This window comes from Lutra lutra, chromosome X, assembly GCF_902655055.1.
Source record: "Lutra lutra chromosome X, mLutLut1.2, whole genome shotgun sequence".
Taxonomy (NCBI): Eukaryota; Metazoa; Chordata; class Mammalia; order Carnivora; family Mustelidae; genus Lutra; species Lutra lutra.
Window position 1 is genome coordinate 16,088,009 of NC_062296.1, and position 20,942 is coordinate 16,108,950.

General features: G+C 42.4%; 1 protein-coding gene across 1 annotated transcript; it reads left to right on the forward strand.

Moving 5' to 3' along the window:
- Window positions 1-691: 691 nt before the first annotated feature.
- Window positions 692-11,542, forward strand: LOC125092234 (integrator complex subunit 6-like). The gene is made up of 4 exons (XM_047716595.1): window positions 692-866; window positions 2,484-2,606; window positions 2,980-3,073; window positions 11,443-11,542. Exons 1-4 carry the CDS (start codon window positions 692-694, stop codon window positions 11,540-11,542), a joined length of 492 nt encoding a protein of 163 aa, XP_047572551.1.
- Window positions 11,543-20,942: the final 9,400 nt, after the last annotated feature.

Genomic DNA, 20,942 nt, shown 5'->3' on the forward strand with positions numbered 1-20,942 from the left:
GGTGGAATGCTTGCATTCTTTCTCATGTTTTTCTTTAAACTCCATTTAGGTAACATAGAGATACTATTAGTGTCAGGTGTAGAACTGAGTGATTTCACACGTCTGCACAACAGCCGGTGCTCATCACACAAGTGCCCTCCTTCATCCCTGTCACACACATGTCCCCAAGCCCACCTCCCCTCCACGACCCTGAGTTTGTTCTCTGCACTTAGGAGTCTGTTTTCTGGTTTGCCCTTCTTTCCCTCACCCCGTGGTCATCTGTTTGTTTCTTAAATTCTGCATGTGAGCAAACTCGTTTGCTGTTTGCCTTTCTCTGACGGACTTATTGTGCTTAGCATTCTGCTCTCTAGCTGCACCCACGTCATTGTGCATGGCAAGGTTTCATTGTTGTTGACAGCAGAGTAATATTCTGCTGTAGACATACGCCGTGTCTCCTTTTTCCATTTACCAATCAGTCACCAGTCTGGCTCTTCCCAGAGTTCAGCTACTGTCGGCGATGCTGCTGTAAACATCAGGGTGCAGGTACCCCTTCAAATCAGTATTTTTGTGTTCCTTGGGTAAATACCTGGTACTGCAAATGTTGGGTCATAACGTAGTTCTATGGTAAAGTCCTGAGATACCTCCATCCTCTTTCAGAATGGTTACTTTTTGTCGTTAATGGAACATGTTTCTTAATGCTCCTCAGGAAGTGATGAGTGATAAAGCAGAGGACTTCGCTGTTGGGCCCAAAAGTCAAGTGAAACGTTCTGGAAAATCCATCACTCCACCTCCATTTAAGAAAAGGCTGAGCATGCCTCTGCTGTCAGTGAGAGAGGAAGGAGAGGGATCATCCCAGCCTGAGGGCTCAGCCATGTCCTCGGAAGATGGTGAGGATGCCTGTGTTCCCCTACCCTCCCTGACCTGACCCAGGGCAGTCCTGCCTCTGGCTCCTCAATGCCTCAGGGTCATTTCTGATCAAAGTCACTATCTTTGGGTGAGGCTGTCATTAATTTCTCAGCCACACTGGACCAGGTGATCACTCTGTCCTTCATGGAGACATTCCTGGCTTCCCAGCCTCTGCACTCTACTGGTTCCCTTCTCCTTTCTGATCTCCTTTCTCTCCTCTTAACACTGTCACCATTCCTGAGTCCCACCGTTATACTGTCCCTCAATCCACACTGCCTTATCACTCAGCAAGCTGTTCCAGAGCTTCCGAGCTCACGTCCTGCTTTCCCACCTGAATGTGTGTGGCCCATTTATTCCCATGTACCCAGGGTGACCATGTCCACACAGAAATCAGATCATCACATGCATATCCTGACACCCATCATTAATTCCACAAGCACTCAGAACAGAGTCTGAGCTCCTGACTCTGGTCTCCAGACCTTGCACCTCCTGACCCTGCCATCCTCTCCTGCCATCTCATGTCCTCTCTGTGTCTTCCTTGCTCTCTCTGCCTCTGACCTTTGTTCCATGGCCCAGGCTTGTCCCCTTGTAGGGGCCATGCACAGCCTTCATGGCTATCAGACCGCCTCCTCTGCCTGCGCACAAGCCAGCTCTGTCTCTTGCTCCTAGCTCTGCCCAGGGGTCACCTCTTCAGAGCACCCTGCCGGACCCAGCATCATGGAGGCTTCCTTTCCCACTCTGGCTCACATCCCTGCTGACTTCTTCCTTACACAAAATCAAATTGTGTTATTCCCTTTGCTCATTGTAATGTACTCTTTGACATCCACAGTAGTTATAACTTCCAAAAGGAAAGGGTTCTTCTCTCTGGTTCACTGCTGATCCCCACTGTTGTCTTGATGTTCGGCACAGAGGAGCATGAGTGAATGAAGTAGACATGTCAAACATGGAGTAAAAAATTCATTTTCTGAGACAAAAAAGCCAGATGAGGAAGATCATTTACTGACTGGGATTTCTAGTGATTTAGTGCTAATATCAGGCATCGTGACATCAAGTGACATGTTCAGCTCTTCCCCTTGTAGAGTACATCAAGGGAACATTGAATCCTGAGTCCCAGGGCTCTGTGAATGTTTGTTGATTAGTTGTATTGTCCAAGTCTGTTTCTGTGTGTATGTGTAGTGACAAGAATAGAAGAGGCTTCTTTGTTGTATTGTTTTTCCTGAGGTCAAATTTCATACCTGATACATCTATCTTGTAAATTCTCCTGCTATGAAAAGAAATATTAGAGACTGTGAAGCACATGGATGTGCGTATGGGGTTGTTGAAATGCACATCATTGCAGCTCCTCATTCAGTTAGGTTTCCAGATGCACCTGTCATTCACAGTATCCACGGGGAGGGGAGGGAAAGTGGTTGATCACCACCTGATGGCTTCTGGTCAAAATCTGATCTCCAGAGCTTGTGAGTATGGCAGGAGATAGTATTTGACAAAATTAGATTCTTTGTATCGTAATGTAGCCAGAGTCAACAAGGGTGGGCTGATTCACAGACCTGGTAGTGATGCAGTGGTGGGAAGAATCATTCCCAGCTGTCTCTCTGCAGATGAGCCCAAGGTCACAGCAATGTCTGTGTTGGGAGATGTGCCAGATCAACTACCAATACCAGTGAAAATCAATATGGAAATAAAAGAGCGAATAAGGAATGAAATTCAACAGTTTGGAGGAAGTAAGTAAAATAAGAATTTCTGTCCATGAAACCACAGGAAATCATTCCCATTCTATGAATCAGAATAGATTCAACTGATAAAATCTTGAGTTTCATCCTTTGCCAGAATTGGGTTTTCCCAGTTAGAATAGTGCCTCTTCATTTTGACTGAAATGTCCCTGTAAACCTTTTTCTCTTGTTCTTTTGTATTTCTTAATTGGTTATTGTGTACTAGATTCCATTGCTGGGTATGTTCAGATGTCTGAAAGTAAGGATGGAACGCACAGGTACTCTGTAACATTCTAGCCCTAGAATGAGCTCTGAGTCTCCAAGATGGAGTTCTATCTCTTCTTTGTACTTTAGAAATACTGAATTTTTTTCTAAATATCTTCAGAATATGAAAATATCCTCAAATTGCTTGAAGGAATGCAAGGATCTCCAGAAGTGCAGAAAAAATTTGTTGTATATGCCATGAAGGAAGCGGCAAGGTGAGTGTAGGAGGAACTGTCCAGTAATGTTTCACTGCAGAGGCAGTGCACTGCTTGGTGAGGGGTGGAGTTGGGCCCTGCCTGATTTTTCTCAAACCCTGATCCTCACTCAGAGTTCATGTTGTCTCCAGTTTTTAGATTGATATTATATGAGTCTCAGTCGTTCTTCCAAGCTCAAGGAACCTTCTGTTCACACCCGAGTTTGAGGTGGGCCTTGACCTTGAACTGGCACTCTCTGTATTTACTGGATTGTCTCTCACCATGCATATATGTGTTTTTTTGTTCTCCTATAAACTGAGATTCTCTTTGCATTTTCTACAGAGCGTCCTGCAACATCGGTTCTTTGGGTATCATTTGGTTAACGACTTGTCTCTTTATTTTCAGATGTGAAAGACAAGACTTAATAAATCAACTTGGGAATGCTCTAGATAAACTAGAATGTGACCAGTATCTCAAGAAAGATATTGGTTCCCTAAACTTATAGTCCTGTTATCACAATCATCAATGAGAAAGCAGAACCAGTTGGCTGTCTTGGAATGCAACCAGATATTGCTGACTCCTCCCAGCATGAGTTAGCTAAGAAATTGTCTTCTTGAGGCTAAGAAAAAGCACTGCAACTTTCATGTTACAAGTTTCTGTTAGTAAACGTTGGGCTTTTGCCCTAAGCATTTTGTCTGAATGGCTAAACTGGTGTTTTTCTGTTTCTTTTCCACTGAGTTTGGGGATATTATTAAGTCACCAAGTAAATATTTTTCTTTTCCTTGGCATGCTCTGGAACTCACTGGTAGTTATGACTGGGTACTGTCTAACTATTTCTTATTCCCTTTGTCTGGGACAACCTCTCAGCAGGTTCTGGTGCTTGTCCTGAGGGGATGGCTCACAACTTAATTCCTAGAGGGTCTGGACCAGTAGGTGTTCTGCCTGGATTGTGGTGTTGAAATATCCCATTAACTAATCACAGATACCTGGGAGTACCAAGAAGAGCTCTAGATATTTCACACATACTCCTTATTAGGCCATATGGATTGGCAATCCAGCTTCCTTTGATAGTCACGTTCCATGTCTCCACACCACAGAGGTACCTCATTTTTGGTCATTGATTGAGAGGGATGAGAATCCAACGTGGTTGTTTGGGCAGTCTCAATCTGCATTTCAGGGGAGTCAGTGAGGTCACGTGTTGAAAACATTTCTCCACTTGCTGATCCTAACCTTGTGGGTAAGAGAAAGAAAATTTTGCTCCTAGATACATAAGCAGCAATAATGAGCAGAAGTCTTTACGCTGCTATCCTTTACTTGCTGAAGACAAGAGTTGTGTCTGTTACGGGAACAGCTCCATCTATCTGACCCTAAGAAAGAGCATTCCACTTCCCAGGTTACATTGTCCCCATCCCACACGGCACTGCCACCATGGTGCAACCATAACTGAGGCTTCAGAAGATCATACCACAGTTCAACTGAACCATCACTTCAGGATGATAGGAAACATAATAGCTGTGAGATCCATGAGCATGTTACCTGGGAAGCAAGTTCCATGTTTATAAGTGATGCAGTGTGGAATTCCATGATGTTGGGAAGGAATTTTCTAAGTCCACACATGGTGTTCTATACAGTACCCTGGATGAGAAGGAAAATCCCTACCCAGAATAAAGGTGTGTTCATGTACAAAGAGCTGCCCTCTCCCCAGTTATTTTTGAAGCAGACCAAGATCAACAACCTGCCACTGGTAGTTAGCTGACTGACCCCGTGGGGGTATGGTGCCATATCAGGTGCCCAGTGTTGGTCTGTGCTGCTGGCAGATGGAGCAGTCATCAGTATCTGCAACACCATGAGTCTTGCTGAGTGGAAGTCCGTGTTTATGTTCCATGCACAATCTTCATTCCCGCTTCCATGATCATGATGCACCATTACTGCATGGAAGATGGAGGGGTGCACCTCGGGAGGTATGAGGGTGGTCCTCGGAGCTCAGAGTGGCCTCAGCTGAGGGACAGCAAGGAAATGGGGACCTCAGTGTTACAGCCTTAAGAAACTACACCTGCCAATAACCTGAAAGGGCTTGGAAGTAGTTTCTCTCCATGACTCTCCAGTTAATGACCCAGCATGGTCAACATTTTGACTTCAATTCCATGTGACCCAGTCACGAAGAGAACCTAATCAAGCCTGCCTGGACTTCTCAGCTACAGGACTGTTTGAGAATATATTTATCTAGTTCTAAGCTGCTAAATGTGTGCTGATTGATATGCAGGAATAGAAGTCTAAAATAGGTTGGGCCTGCATATTGGGAAGTAAGAACTGGAAATCACACATGATGTTCCTTCTTTTCCAGTCAACTGGTCACTGGGAATGTACGTGAGGTCATATCAGAGAACGTTTTCTTGTTCTGGGCCCCACTCCAAGCTGGTAGGTTTTCAGGTCACTTGAAGATGGGTGCCACACTCCAGTGAGTTCTGTGTTACATTCAGCCCCTGAGGTAAGAAGCGGCTTATTGCCAGCCTTTCAAGCTGAAGCCAAACTCTGGTGGGTATTTACTGATAGGGGAAAAACCATTTCCCCCCTCAATAGCATATGCCGGGTGCCTTGGTAGATGTTTGATTGCTAAAACAACAAAAGCACATGTAGACAAGCAGCTGTACTTGGAATAGTCATGTGGTGAGGATTATTATAATTTCCTGTCCTTCTCCAAGGTCTGTCTGTTTCTGGACCAGACATATAGGTAGGTTGCAAGGGATGTCCTAGAATCACGACCTACCCCTTTCAAATCTCAATGCTGTATAATCAGTCCATTCCCTCCAAGGTGAAATGTTGCATTTCCTTTTACTATCTTCATAGGTAGGTAGTTCTCACGGCTTCTACTTGGCCTTTCCGACCATGGTAGCCTTCATTTCCCAGGTCAGAGAGCCAACATGGGAATTCTGTCATCTTCTTATTCTAAGTATAAACTCTGAATTGGAGGAAATTAATAACCAGACAGTGGATTCAGGGACCTATCGCTGAGATGGACATGAGGTGAAACCACATTGATTCCATGACTTACATGAGCCATTTCTGTAACCCATGAAGTTGTAGTTCTCAAATATGAATGTCAGTTCAGAGCCAGTATCAAATCATCTCTTAGAATTTGGTTTACTAACTTTCTACCATGTGTCATCACCCTAGTACTTGGCCACAGGTCCGTTGGGGGAAGGTTGTGGTAATGATTAACAGCATAAATATTTGGCAGTGTAGCATGGTCCTTGCTTGAGGGCAATCCCACAGTCATTTCTGACCAATACAGGAGAGAAATGCCACCACAGAGATCCTCACAGTAATTTCTGACCACCAGAAAAGAGAAATGCTGCCACGGAGCTCCCCGAGATGTTTGAGTTCCCCTTAGAGAGCAATTTATCACAGACTTGATGACAGTATCCTCTGGACCTCTGGAAGTGAGTGAACACCATCTTATATGGTAAATTCACTCTAATGTTCCCATCTCCTTAAGCCTTTGGATTTCTTCCTTTGTAGTACACCAGGAAACATCTTGCATTTCTCCTTATGTCCTTTGGAACTTGCCCAGTAAACCAAGGGTGGAAGACTAAATGTTTTAGGGGTCTCCCCAGGAAACTCATGTTGAAATCCTCATGCCTGATTCGATAGTATTAGAATGTGGAACCTTTGGGAAATAACAAGGTCAGTAGGGTGGAGCCCTCATAAATGGCATTAGTGCCCTTATGAAAGAGAAGCCAGAGAGTTCCCTTGCCCCTTCCAACACGTGAGGACACAGCAAGAAGATGGCCATCTGTGATCTAGGAAATGGGCCCTTGCCAGACACCAGACCTGCTGATACTTTGATCTTGGATTTCCCAGAATCGAAATCCGTGATAAATATGTTTGCTGCTTATGCCACTCAGTCTGGAGCGTTTTCTTAGAGCAGCCTTAACACACCAAGACAGCAACAAAGCAAATGACGAAAGGCTTCTCTAACCCTGAAGCAGAAGCATTTTTTTTTTACATTTAAAAAATTATTTTTTTAATTTCTTTTCAGTGATCCAGAATTCATTGTTTATGCACCACACCCAATGCTCCATGCAATATGTGCCCTCCATAATATCCACCACCAGGCTCACCCAACACCCCACCCCTCTCCCCTTCAAAACCCTCAGTTTGTTTCTCAGAGTCTACAGTCTCTCATGGTTTGTCTCGCCCTCCTGTTTCCCCCAAATCACTTCTCCTCTCCATCTTCCCATGTCCTCCATGTTATTCCTTATGCTCCACAAATAAGTGAAACTATATGATAATTGACTCTCTCTGCTTGACCTATTTCACTCAGCATAATCTCTTCCAGTCCCATCCATGTCGGTACAAAAGATGGGTATTCATCCTTTCTGATGGAGGCCTAATATTCCGTAGTATATATGGACCATATCTTCTTTATCCATTTATCCGTTGAAGGGCGTCTTGGTTCTTTCCACAGTTTGGTGACTGTGACATTGTTGCTATAAACGTTGGGGTAGAGATGGCCCTTCTTTTCACTACATCTGTATCTTTGGGGTAAATACCCTGTAGTGCAATGAAGCAAAGAAGGGAGCTGGGGGATATTGGAGGGGGAGACGAACCATGAGAGACTATGGGCTCTGAGGAACTAACTGAGGGCTTTGGAGGGTCGGAGGGTGGGAGGTTGGGTGAGCCTGGTGGTGGGTATTGTGGAGGGCATGTATTGCATGGAACGCTGGGTGTGGTGCATCAGCAATGAATTCTGAAACACTGAAAAGAAATTTAAAAAATAAATAAAAAATTTTAAAAAGTGCATTTCATCCAGAGTCTGGGCTTAATAAGCCTACATTGATAAATGTGGTCTGATTCAACTCTGTTTTCCTTCTACCTCCGTACCTCACCACAAAGAACTATTTTCATGCAAATCCCCCAATATTTTGTATATATGGATTTTAAAATGTTGGAGATCTTTGGGTGACTTTTCTATCTCTGCAAGTGTCTATCACTTTGCTTTATACTATTTGGCCTGTAGGAATATGAGACTTGTTAAGGGATTTGGAAGGAAAAGGAGGCAGTGGGCATAGCTTCTGGGGCAGATCAGTGGGGTCCCAAAAGGCTGCTACCTCAGGCAAGACCATTACTGCTTCTTCAGGCCAAGGGGAAATAACCTCCTCAGACAGGAGGAAGATTTGCTTCTACTGGCAAATCATCTCACAGAATTTAGCTGTTCAAGTTCCCCAGCTTCATCAGGGTCTGCATCTGGGTCCCACTCCGGGTTTCAGGATCCCAGCCATTACTTATCAGTGCCCTAACCTGAAGGCCAGAGACCTTGGGAATATGAGCATTCACATTGTGTGGTAAACCAGCCAGTCACAGGATTAGACTTTGGCTAGGGTTTGCCCACATCTTGACCCTGAAGTGACAAGAAGTAACTGGAACCAGTTCACTGAAGCTTTCTGATCCTTATGTGGACCTTGAAGTGGGACTTTTAGGACCTGAACATATTTCATCCCTTAGTTCTCCAGGGGATTTAGAAGCAATGGTTGATCTCAGTTATAGCCCTTATTTTGACAAATGTGTTCACAGGTATCTTCTACTTGCTTACTTGTTTTTTTTTTTTACATATTTTAAAATTTAAATTCAATTAATTAACATGTATATATTATTGGTTTCAACGTAAAGGCCTGTGATTCACCTCTCATATATAACACCCAGTTCTCATTACATCACATGCCCTCCATAATGTCCAACACCCAGTTACCCCATTCCACCACCCCACTCCCCTCCAGCAACCCTCAGTTTGTTTCCTATGGTTAAGAGTCTCTTACAGTTTGTCTCCCTCTCTGATTTTGTCTTGTTTTCTTTTTCCTCTCTTCCCCTATGGTCCTCTGTCTTGTTTCTTAAATTCCACATACCAGCGTGGTCATATGATAATTGTCTTTCTCTGATTGACTTATCTCACTTAGCATAGTATACCCTCTAGTTCCATCCATGTTGTAGTAAATGGCAAGATTTCCTTTCTTTTTTGGTGGCTGAGTAGTATTCCATTTAATGTATATACCACATCTTCTTTACCCATTCATCTGTCCATGGACATCTGGGATCTTTCCATAGGTGACTCTTGTGGACATTGCTGCTATAAACATTGGGGAGCAGAGCATGTACCCTTTGGAATCACTATTTTTGTATCTTTTGGATAAATACCTAGTAGTGAAATTGCTGGGTTGCAGGGTATCTACTTGCTTACCTGTATCTTTGCCTTCTATAAGACTTCATTTTAGGTATCCAAAGATGAGAATTTGAGACATTTATTTGCTGCTTGCAATGGACTACCAGTCCCCATTAAAAACTGGAATAAATGTCACCAATGGTGTTATTATTGTTTTTCTACACATTCAGAGCTAACACTCCTTTTGTTTTACTTGAGTTATTTAGATTTTAACAACATTAAAAAAATAAAAACAATTACAAATTTTTTAAGAAGTCAAATAGTGGACACTAAAGGAGTATTCTTAGTTCATTTTCTTTCAAATCATAGCAGTGTACATATTGCATTTCTCCTCCCAAATATTACCTTTTATAATCTCATTATTCACTTCTACCTCTTTATAACAAGCCACTTTCTTTTCTTTTCATTTTTTATTTTTGTTTTTCTTCCAAATTTTTGTTTGAATTTGAGTTAGTTAATATAATGTATGTTGGTTTCAGGAGTAGAATTTAGTGATTCACTTACATACAACGCCCAGAGCTCATCACAACAATTGCCCTCCTTAATCCTGACCACACATTTAGCCATTTCCCCCACTTCCCTCCACCAACCCTCAGTTTGTTCTTTCTCATTAAGAGTCTCTTATAGTTTGCCTCCCCCCTCCTTCTCTTTTCCCCCCTTGCATAGGTTCATCTGTTTTGTTTCCTAAATTCCACATACGAGTGAAATTGTATGGTATTTGTCTTTCTCTGACTGACTTATTTCGCTTAGCATAATACACTCTAGCTCTTTCCACATTGTTGCAAATGGTAAAATTTCATTCTTTTTACTGCCTGAGTAATATTTCATTGTGTGTATGTGTGTATAGATAGATAGATATACACATTGTATATATCAGTGGGGGAGATGAAACATGAGAGACTATTAACTCTGGGAAACAAACTGAGGGTTTTAGAGGGGAGACAGGTGGGGGGATGGGTTAGCCCAGTGATGGGTACTAAGGAGGGCATGTATTGTAATGAACATTGGGTGTTATATGCAAATAATGAATCATGGAACACTACATCAAGAACTAATGAAGTACGGGGCACCTGGGTGGCTCAGTGGGTTAAGGCCTCTGCCTTCGGCTCAGGTCATGATCCCAGGGTCCTGGGATTGAGCCCCGCATCGGGCTCTCTGCTCAGCAGGGAGCCTGCTTCCTCCTCCCCCTCTCTCTGCCTGCCTCTCTGCCTACTTGTGATCTCTATCTGTCAAATAAAAACAAAAGAACTAATGAAGTACTATATGGTGACTAACATAACATAATAAAAAAAGAGAGAGAAGGGAATTCAACAATATGGACAAAGTAAGTAGCATCAGAATTTATTATCGTGAAACCACAGGAATTCTTTCCCATTCTGTGATGTAAACTAGATTGAATGGACCTCTTAAATTTCATCCTTTGCCAGAATTGTGTTTTAATATAATTTAGCATGGTTCCTCTTTATTTTGACTGAAATGTCCCAATAAAACTTTTTCTGTCATTTTTCTTTTGTATTACTTAATTGGTTATTGTGTACCAGAGTTCCATTGGTGGATCTGCTTGGGTATCTGATTGTAACCATGGAAAACACAGGTACTCTAACATTCTAGTCCTTGAATAATTCTGGAGACACCAAGATGGAGTTCTACCTCCTCTTTGTACTTTAGAAATACTGAAGATTTTTTTCTAAATATTTCCAGAATATGAAAGAGTCTTCAAATTGCTTAAAGGCATGGAAGGATCTTTAGAATTGTGGGAAAATTTTTGTTTTATTTTCCATCAAAGAAACAGCAAGGTGGGTATAGAGAGAAACTGTAGCACAGCGGGGTCCAGTGTGGTGGGGTTGACGGGGAGAGGGTGGGCCCTGCCTGTCCTTTCTCAACCCTGGTCTTCAATCAGATTTCCTGTTGCCTCTGTCATTATTTAGACAGATATTATCTGAGTCTCATTTACTCTTCCAAATTCAAGGAGAATTCTGTTCACATCAGAGTTTGAGGTAGGCGTTGACCCTGAACTGACACTCTTTGTATTTCCTGGATTGTCCTTTATCATGACAGTCCATTTCCTATTCCCATATAAATTGAAAGTTCCCCTTTATACCCCCCATGGAGCCTCCTACATTATGGGTTCTTTGGGTGTTTTTTGGTTAATGACTTGTCTCTTTATTTTCAGATTTAAAAGACAAGCCTTAATAAGGCACCTGCAAAAGGCATTAGAAAAATTAGAACCTGACCACCTCCTCAAGAAAGACAATCACACCCCGAAATTGTAATTCTATTATTATGTTATCAGTGTGTAACCTGAACCAGTTTGCTCTCCTAGAATGGAACTTGTTGATGCCTTCTAGCACATGTTAGTTAAGAAGATTGTCCTCTTGAGGCATTGGATCTTTAATGTTATAAATTTCTGTTAGTAAAGTTGGATTTAGCAATGCATTTTTTAAAATTATTTATTCATTTATTTGACAGACAGAGATCACAAGTAGGCAGAGAGGCAGGCAGAGAGAGGAGGAAGCAGGCTCCATGCCGAGCAGAGAGCCCGACGCGGGGCTTGATCCCAGGACCCTGAGATCACGACCCGAGCTGAAGGCAGAGGCTCAACCCACTGAGCCACCCAGGTGCCCCAGCAATGCATTTAAAAGCATAATTTGCTATTTGTCTTTTTGTTTTCTCCCTGAAGTAGGGAAATGCTCTGAAGTGACCAGTCTACAGTATATCCTAGCTCCTTAGCTGGTCACAGGACTATAGCTGGTATTTATAGCTGTCTTCTACACTAGCCATTTATTTTCTTAAATTTTATATTTTAAGTAATGTGTACCCAATATGGGGCTCGAACTCACAACCTCGAGATCAACAGTCACGTGCTCCACTGACTGAGCCAGCCAGCACCCTATACGTTATCCATTTCTTTTCCTTTTGCCTGAGATCAGCCCCTCAGCTGGTCATGTGGCTTGGCCTGAGGGGATGACTCACAGCTTAAATACTGATGGACCTGATGAATAGATGTCCTGCCCGAAGTGAGTTGCTATAATTTCCCTTTGACTTTAATCACCAACATGAGAGTGCTGAGAAAAACCCAAACATCATGGACATAGTCCTCCTCAGGATTTTGTGTCATGGCATCCCTGTGTTCTTACCAGTCAGGTTCCATCTTCCCACACTGTTTAGCGTAAGTGCCTATTTAGCCAGAGCGATTCCATCTTGGATTAAACAGTCATTTTGTTGTTTATGCAGTAAAACTTAAACTGACCCTGCCCCCCCCCCCCCAGGGGACTTACTCAAAAGCAAGTCTGGGAAACCAGTCGCAGGTAACAAAGCCCAAATACAAGGGTGGTTCAGGCCAGGTGGAGGTATCCAATCAGTGGGGGCGCATACAGTCTCCCTAGCTACCAAGGAGTATGGGCCCCACCCTTTGGGTGCCTTTTGGGCGCCAGTTCTGACCAAGGTGATAGGCTAGTTCAAATATCTACTATAGGGTAAATTGTAATTCAATTGGTCACTTATGTGTGGCCTAGCATGACTGTGCAGCTTTCTCTGTGTGTTACAACCTCATTGACCACCTGTGCATGGCCAGGCCCAACCACATGGCCCTTGCCCTTAAAAGCTAGTCTGTAAGGCAGAGAGAGGTCACCTCTTTGTAAGAGATGGCCCTGACTGGTCAGTTTGATTCTCGATGCTTGGCGCAAAATAAAGCTTTGCTTGACCTTTGCTTTGTATCAGTCTCGTTCCTTTGACCGTGGACCCAACATCAGGATCCCCATGTTTGCTTGATGATTGACAGAGAGGAACACTCCAGCCTGAGCTCTTGGCAGAGTCTGTTTGCATCTCAATGGAGTCATTGTTAGGGCTCTTGTGGAAAGCATTTCTCCTTGGATAAAGCCATCTAGTGCAGGGAAGCCCAAGGTTGTGGGGACAAGAAGCAAAATTTGGCTCCTGGATACATAAAAGTAATAATGAGAGGAGCCCCTCACATTGCCATCCCTTCATTAATAAAGATGTGAATCACGTTTATGGGAGAGACATCCGCATATACTGGTCAATGAGGTAGAGGATTTACATCTTCTAAAATTATATTACCCCAGCCCCTCAAGGTACTGCTGCCAAGTTAGAACCATAATTGTGGGTTTAAAAGATCATTCCAGGACATTTTTGAGACCTTCACTTCAGGATGTTGAGGTAGATAATACACCTACTGAATTCAATAAACATGTGCCCTGAGAAGCAATTTCCTTGTTTGCAAGTGATGCTTTGTGGAGTACCATAACAGTGGATAAGGCATTTTCTAAATCCATGAATGTTGGTTTTCTCAAAAATCTATGAGTGGAAAGGAAGATCCATTTCCAGTATCAGTGTCTGAGTACAAAGTGTTCCCTTTCCCTGATGAAAGGAAACCAAAATAATCCATCTGCCTACTGATATTAGCTGACTGACCACTTGGGGGCATGGTGCCATATCAGGAGCTCAGCGTTGGTCTGTGCTGCTGGCAATGGAGCAGTCGGTAGTATCGGCAACACCACCAGTCTTGCTAAGTGGAATTTCATGTTTATGGTCCTGCATAATCTGCATTCCTCTTTCCATGACTATGATGCATCATTACAGCTTGGAAGATGGAGGGGTGCACCTAGGGAGGTATGGGGGTGGTCCTAGGACTTCAGAGTGGCCTCAGCTGAGATATAGCAAGGCAATGGGGACCTCAGTCCTACAACCTTACAAAACTAGAGGTGCCACTCACCTGGAAGGGCTTGGAAGTGGTTTCACTATCCGAGTCTCCATGTAATGACCCAGTATGCACAACATCTAGAGTTCAATTGCGTGCAACCCTAGGCAGAGAACCCAATTGAGCTTGCCTGAACATTTAAAAAAAATTAATTTTCAGTGTTCCAAAATTCCTTGTTTGTGCACCACACCCAGTGGTCCATGCAATATGTGCCCTCTGGAATACCAACCACCAGGCTCACGCCACCCCCACCCCTCCCTCCAAAACCTATGGAACTCTTTGATCATACATTTGTGTCATTTCACACTGCTAAATATAGAGTAACTCATTATGTACTAATAGAAAACTAATATGGACAAGTGCCTGCATATTGGAATGTCCCAAGTGAAAATCAGGCATGATGCTTTTTCTTTTCCTGTCAAGTGATCACATGGAGCTCCCCATGAGGGCATAGGTGTAGGGTCAGAGAACTTTATTCTGGGCCCTACTCCAAGCTACCCAGTTCTCAGGTCACCTATCAGAGGGTCATGGTAAGAGAAAAACCATAACGATATGTGTTTTCACCAGCACCTCATAGGTCAACTCTTTGCGGCATCACTTTTTAAAAAAGATTTTATTTATTTATTTTTGGCAGAGAGATTACAAGTAGGCAGAGAGGCAGGCAGAGAGAGAGAGAGAGAGGGAAGCAGGCTCCCTGCTGAGCAGAGAGCCTGATGTGGGGCTTGATCCCAAGACCCTGAGATCATGACCTAGGCCGAAGGCAGAGGCTTAACCTACTGAGCCACATAGGCTCCCCTTCTGCATCACTTTTAAAAAAAATTTTTATTCATATTTTAAATATATTTTCAGTGTTCCAGAATACATTGTTTATTCACCACACCCAGTGCTCCATGAAATATGTGCCCTCCATAATACCCACCAGCAGGCTCACCCAACCTCCCAACCCCCACCTCTCCAAAATCCTCAGATTGTTTTTCAGAGTCCGCAGTCTCTCATGGTTCATCTCCCCCTCTAATTTCCCCCAACTCACTTCTCCTCTCCATCTCCCCATGTCTTCCATGGTATTCCTTATGCTCCACAAATAAGTGAATCCACGTGATAATTGACTCTCTCTGCTTGACTTATTTCACTCAGCATAATCTCTTCCACTCCCGTCCATGTTGATACAAAAGTTGGGTATTCATCCTTTCTGATGGAGGCATAATACTCCAGAGTATATATGGAACACATCTTCCTTATCCATTCATCCCTTGAAGGGCATCTTGATTCTTTCCACAGTTTGGCGACTGTGACCATTGCTGCTATGAACATTGGGGTACAGATGGCCCTTCTTTTCACTTTTTTAATGGTATGAAAGTTGAGATTTGTCAATGTGTTGTTCACTGTAGTAGCACAATCTTGTCCTGCCCCAGAATACTAAATCTTTAAACATTTCACTAAGTTGCAAGGCCTCTGATATTGTGTGGGGATTATTTCCTATGTTCTGTCTTTCAAGTGTGTTGCCAGGGGCGCCTGGGTGGCTCAGTGGGTTAAGCCGCTGCCTTCGGCTCAGGTCATGATCCCAGGTCCTGGGTTCGAGCCCCACATCGGGCTTTCTGCTCGGCAGGGAGCCTGCTTCCTCCTCTCTCTCTGCCTGCCTCTCTGCCTACTTGTGATTTCTCTCTGTCAAATAAATAAATAAAATCTTTAAAAAAAAAGTGTGTTGCCAATGTGCCTATTGTTTCTACTTCTCCATCACAGTAATGTCCTCAGTGCAAAAAAAAAAAAAAAAAAAAAAAAAAAAGTGTGGTATCCATTCTAAGAGAAAGATGATCAAGGTCCCTAAGGAAGAGTTTCTGACATTAGCTCAGAGAATTGATATAAGCCTGAGGTAGGAAATGATGGTGCCCTTTCCAGCTGAAGGCAAACGCTTTCTGGTGATATTGCCTAAAAGAGAAAAAAAAATAATTAGCTCAACCAAATAGATATATCAGATGCCCAGGAATGTGTTGGTGGCTAAAACACTGGCGCCACAAGTGGCACAGCCATTGTAACTGATGTCAACAACCAAGTAAGTTTATAATTGGCTGTCATTCTCCAAGATCTATAAGTTCTGCACATGCCAAATAGGTAAGATGTAAGGGAGGTACTCAGAATTACCGCCATGCAACTCAAACACCTGGAAGCTAAAGACCACCTTGCTTAAGAATGCTTGGATCAACCAGGAGATCAAAGAAGAACTGAAACAATTCATGGAAATCAGTGAGAATGAAGACACTTCAGCCCAAAACCTATGGGATACAGCAAAGGTGGTCCTAAGGGGGAAATACATAGCCATCCAAGCCTCCCTCAAAAAAATCGAAAAATCCAGAATACACCAGCTGTCTCTACACCTTAAAGAACTGGAGAATCAACAACAAATCAAACCAACTCCACACATAAGGAGGGAAATAATCAAGATTAGAGCTGAGATCAATGAGGTAGAAACCAGAGATACAGTAGAACGTATCAATGAAACTAGAAGCTGGTTTTCTGAAAGAATCAATAAGATCGATGAACCATTGGCCACACTAATCCAAAAGAAAAGAGAGAAAGCCCAAATTCATAAAATTATGAATGAAAAGGGAGAGATCACAGCTAACACCAAGGAAGTAGAAACAGTCATCAGAAGTTATCATCAACAGTTCTATGCCAATAAGCTAAGCAACCTAGATGAAATGGATGCATTCCTGGAAAGCTATAAACTCCCAAGATTGAACCAGGAAGAAATTGACAGCCTGAATAGACCGATATCTAGTAACGAGATGGAAGCAGTGATCAAAAACCTCCCCAAAAACAAGAGCCCAGGACCTGATGGATTCCCTGGGGAATTCTACCAAACTTTCCAAGAAGAAATAACACCTATTCTCCTGAAGCTGTTTCAAAAAATTGAAGCAGAAGGAAACCTTCCAGACTCTTTCTATGAAACCAGCATTACCTTGATCCCCAAACCAGGCAAAGACCCTACCAAAAAGGAGAATTTCAGACCAATATCACTGATGAATATGGACGCTAAGATTCTCAACAAGACTCTAGCAAACAGGATCCAACAGCACATTAAAAAGATTATCCACCATGACCAGGTGGGATTCATTCCTGGGCTACAAGGATGGTTCAACATCCGCAAATCAATCAATGTGATAGAACATATTAAGAAGAGAAGAGAGAAGAACCACATGGTCCTCTCAATTGATGCGGAAAAAGCATTTGACAAAATCCAGCATCCGTTCCTGATTAAAACGCTTCAAAGTATAGGGATAGAGGGAACATTCCTGAACCTCATAAAATCTATCTATGAAAGACCCACAGCAAATATCATCCTCAATGGGAAAAAGTTTGCAGCCTTCCCATTGAGATCAGGAACACAACAAGGATGCCCACTCTCACCACTCTTGTTCAACATAGTATTAGAAGTCCTAGCTACAGCAATCAGACAACAAAGAGAAATAAAAGGTATCCAAATTGGCAATGAAGAAGTCAAACTCTCTCTCTTCGCAGATGACATGATTCTTTATATGGAAAACCCAAAAGACTCCACCCCCAAACTACTAGAACTGATACAACAATTCAGCAACGTGGCAGGATACAAAGTCAATGTACAGAAATCAGTGGCTTTCTTATACACCAGCAATGAAAATACAGAAAGGGAAATTAGAGAATCGATTCCATTTACTATAGCACCAAGAACCATAAGATACCTGGGAATAAACCTAACCAAAGAGGTAAAGAAACTATACTCGAGGAACTACAGAACACTCATGAAAGAAATTGAAGACGACACAAAAAGATGGAAGACCATTCCATGCTCTTGGATTGGAAGAATCAACATTGTTAAAAGGTATATACTGCCTAGAGCAATCTATACTTTTAATGCCATTCTGATCAAAATTCCACCGGTATTTTTCAAAGAGCTGGAGGCAATAATCCAAAAATTTGTATGGAATCAGAAGAGACACCGAATCGCTAAGGAAATGTTGAAAAACAAAAATAAAACTGGCGGCAGCATGTTACCTGATTTCAAGCTTTACTACAAAGCTGTGATCACCAAGACAGCATGGTACTGGCATAAAAACAGACAAAGTGGAACAGAGTAGAAAGCCCAGATATGGACTCTCAACTCTATGGTCAAATAATCTTTGACAAAACAGGAAAAAATATACAGTGCAAAAAAGACAGTCTCTTCAATAAATGGTGCTGGGAAAACTGGACAGCTCTATGTAGAAGAATGAAACTCGACCATTCTCTTACACCGTACACAAAGATAAACTCGAAATGGATAAAAGACCTCAGCATGAGACAGGAATCCATCAGAATCCTAGAGGAGAATATAGGCAGTAACCTCTTCGATATCAGCCACAGCAACTTCTTTCAAGATATGTCTCCAAATTATTGATGGTGCCACCAATTGCCTGTGGGTGGATTAAGGGAAAACTGGAGAGCACTGGTAGACTGTACTGAGGTAAAATTCCATTAATGACCTGACCTCCATTGTCTCTCTCTGTGCCTGATGGAACATAGTGATTCTTTGGGTCCCCTGGAATTAGTGTCATTCTGATCCAGTATTGAATAATCTTCAAGAATTATGATTACTATCTAAGCTTTCCATGGTGCACTGTCATGTTAGTACTTGGCCACGGGTCAGCTGGGAGAGGCGTGAGGTAACAATTAACAGCATAAACATTTGGCAGTGTAGCATGGTCCTTCCTTAAGGACAAGACCACAGTACTTTCTGACCAACAGAGTAGAGAAGAGCCACACAGAGCTCTTCATATATGCCTGGTCTCCCCTTGGAAAGTAGTGTAACACAGCTTCGGTGAATGTCATGTCTTCTGGAACTTCCAATCCAAGTGTTTACTTCTATGTAATGAACTCACTCTATCTAGTCTGCTTATTGAATCTTCCTCTGCAGTCCACAAAGGAAGTTTTTGTCATTTCTCTAATTTTCTTTTTTTTTAATTTTTAAACTTGAAAATTAAAAAAAAAATTTTTTTAAGATTTTATTTATTTGTCAGAGAGAGAGGAGAGCGAGCGAGCACAGGCAGACAGAATGGCAGGCAGAGGCAGAGGGAGAAGCAGGCTCCCCGCCAAGCAAGGAGCCCGATGTGGGACTCGATCCCAGGACGCTGGGATCATGACCTGAGCCAAAGGCAGCTGCTTAACCAACTGAGCCACCCAGGCGTCCCCCAAAAAAATTTTTATTAGCATACAATGTATTATTTGTTTCAGGGGTAAAGGTCTATGAATCATCAGTCTTAAACAATTCACAGCACTCATCATAGCACATACTCTCCCCAATGTCCATAACCCAGCCACCCTATCACTTCCCCCACCAGCAACTCTCAGTTTGTTTCCTGAGATTAAGTCTCTTATGGTTTTTCTCCCTCCCCAATCCCATCTTGTTACATTTTTCCCTCCATTTCCCCCACGACTCCCTTGCCCTGCCTCTCAAATTCCTCATATCAGAGAGATCATATGATAACCTCCTTTTTCTGATTGACTTATTTTGTTTAGCATAATACCCTCTAGTTCTACCCACATTGTTGCAAATGGCAAGATTTCGTTTATTGATGGCTGCATAGCATATATATATATATATATATATATATATATATATATATGCCACATTTTCTTTATCCATTCATCTGTTGATGGACATCTAGGCTCTTTGCATAGTTTGGCTATTGTAGACATTGTTGCTATAATCATTCAGGTGCACGTGCCCCTTCGGATCACTACATTTGTATCTATAGGGTAAATACCCAGTAGGGGGCTTGCTGGGTCATAGGGTAGCTCTGTTTTCAACTTTTTGAGTAACCTTTATACTGTTTTCCAGAGTGGCTGCACCAGCTTGCATTCCCACCGACTACATGGGAGGGTTCCGCTTTCTCTGCATCCTCACCAATCCTTGTCATTTCCTGACTGGTTAATTTTAGCCATTCTGACTGGTATGAGGTGATATCTCACTGTAATTTTGATTTGTATTTCCCTGATCCCGAGTAATGTTGAGTAATTTTTCATGTGTCTGTTGGCCATCTGGATGTCGTCTTTGGGGAAACATCTGTTCATGTCTTCTGCCAATTTCTTGATTGGATTATTTTTTCTTTGGGTGTTGAGTTTGATAAGCTCCTTATAGATTTTGGATACTAGCCCTTTATCTGATATGTCATTTGCACATATCTTCTCCCTTTCTGTCGGTTGTCTTTAGGTTTTGCTGGCTGTTTCCTTTGTTGTGCAAAACCATTTTATCTTGATGAAGTCCCAATGTTCATTTTTGCCCCTGCTTCCCTTGCCTTTGGTGATGTTTCTAGGAAGAAGTTGTTGCGGTTAAGGTTGAACTAGGTTGTTGTCTGTGTTCTCCTCAAGAATTTTGATAAATTCCTGTCTCACATTGAGGTCTTTCATCCATTTTGAGTTTATTTTTGTGTGTGGTGTAAGGAAATGGTCCAGTTTCATTCTTCTGCACGTGGCTGTCGAATTTCCCAACACCATTTGTTGAAGAGACTGTGTTTTTTCCACTGGAAATTCTTTTCCGCTTTGTTGAAGATTAGTTGACCATGGAGTTAAGGGTCCATTTCTGAGCTCTCTATTTTGTTGCATTGATCTATGTGTCTGTTTTTGTGTCAGTACCATACTATATTGATGATTATAGCTTTGTAATAGATCTTGAAGTCTAAAATTGTGGTGCCACCATCTTTGGTTTTCTTTTTCAACATTCCTCTGGATATCAGGGTCTTTTCTGGTTCCATATAAATTTTAGGATTATTTGTTCCATTTCATTGAAAAAAAGTTGATGGTATTTTTTTTTGATAGGGATTGCACTAAATGTGTAGATTGCTCTAGGTAGCATAGACATTTTCACAATATTTGTTCTTTGAATCCATGAGCATGATCCGTTTTCCCACTTCTTTGTGTCTTCCTCAATTTCTTTCATGAGTACT

Bases quoted from the DNA above. Each gene is read 5' to 3' on its own strand.
- LOC125092234 (XM_047716595.1), top strand. From the start codon at position 692: ATGAGTGATAAAGCAGAGGACTTCGCTGTTGGGCCCAAAAGTCAAGTG. The intron at 867-2,483 runs GTGAGGATGCCT...GTCTCTCTGCAG, and splicing joins AGCCATGTCCTCGGAAGATG to ATGAGCCCAAGGTCACAGCA. The intron at 3,074-11,442 runs GTGAGTGTAGGA...CTTTATTTTCAG, and splicing joins GCCATGAAGGAAGCGGCAAG to ATTTAAAAGACAAGCCTTAA.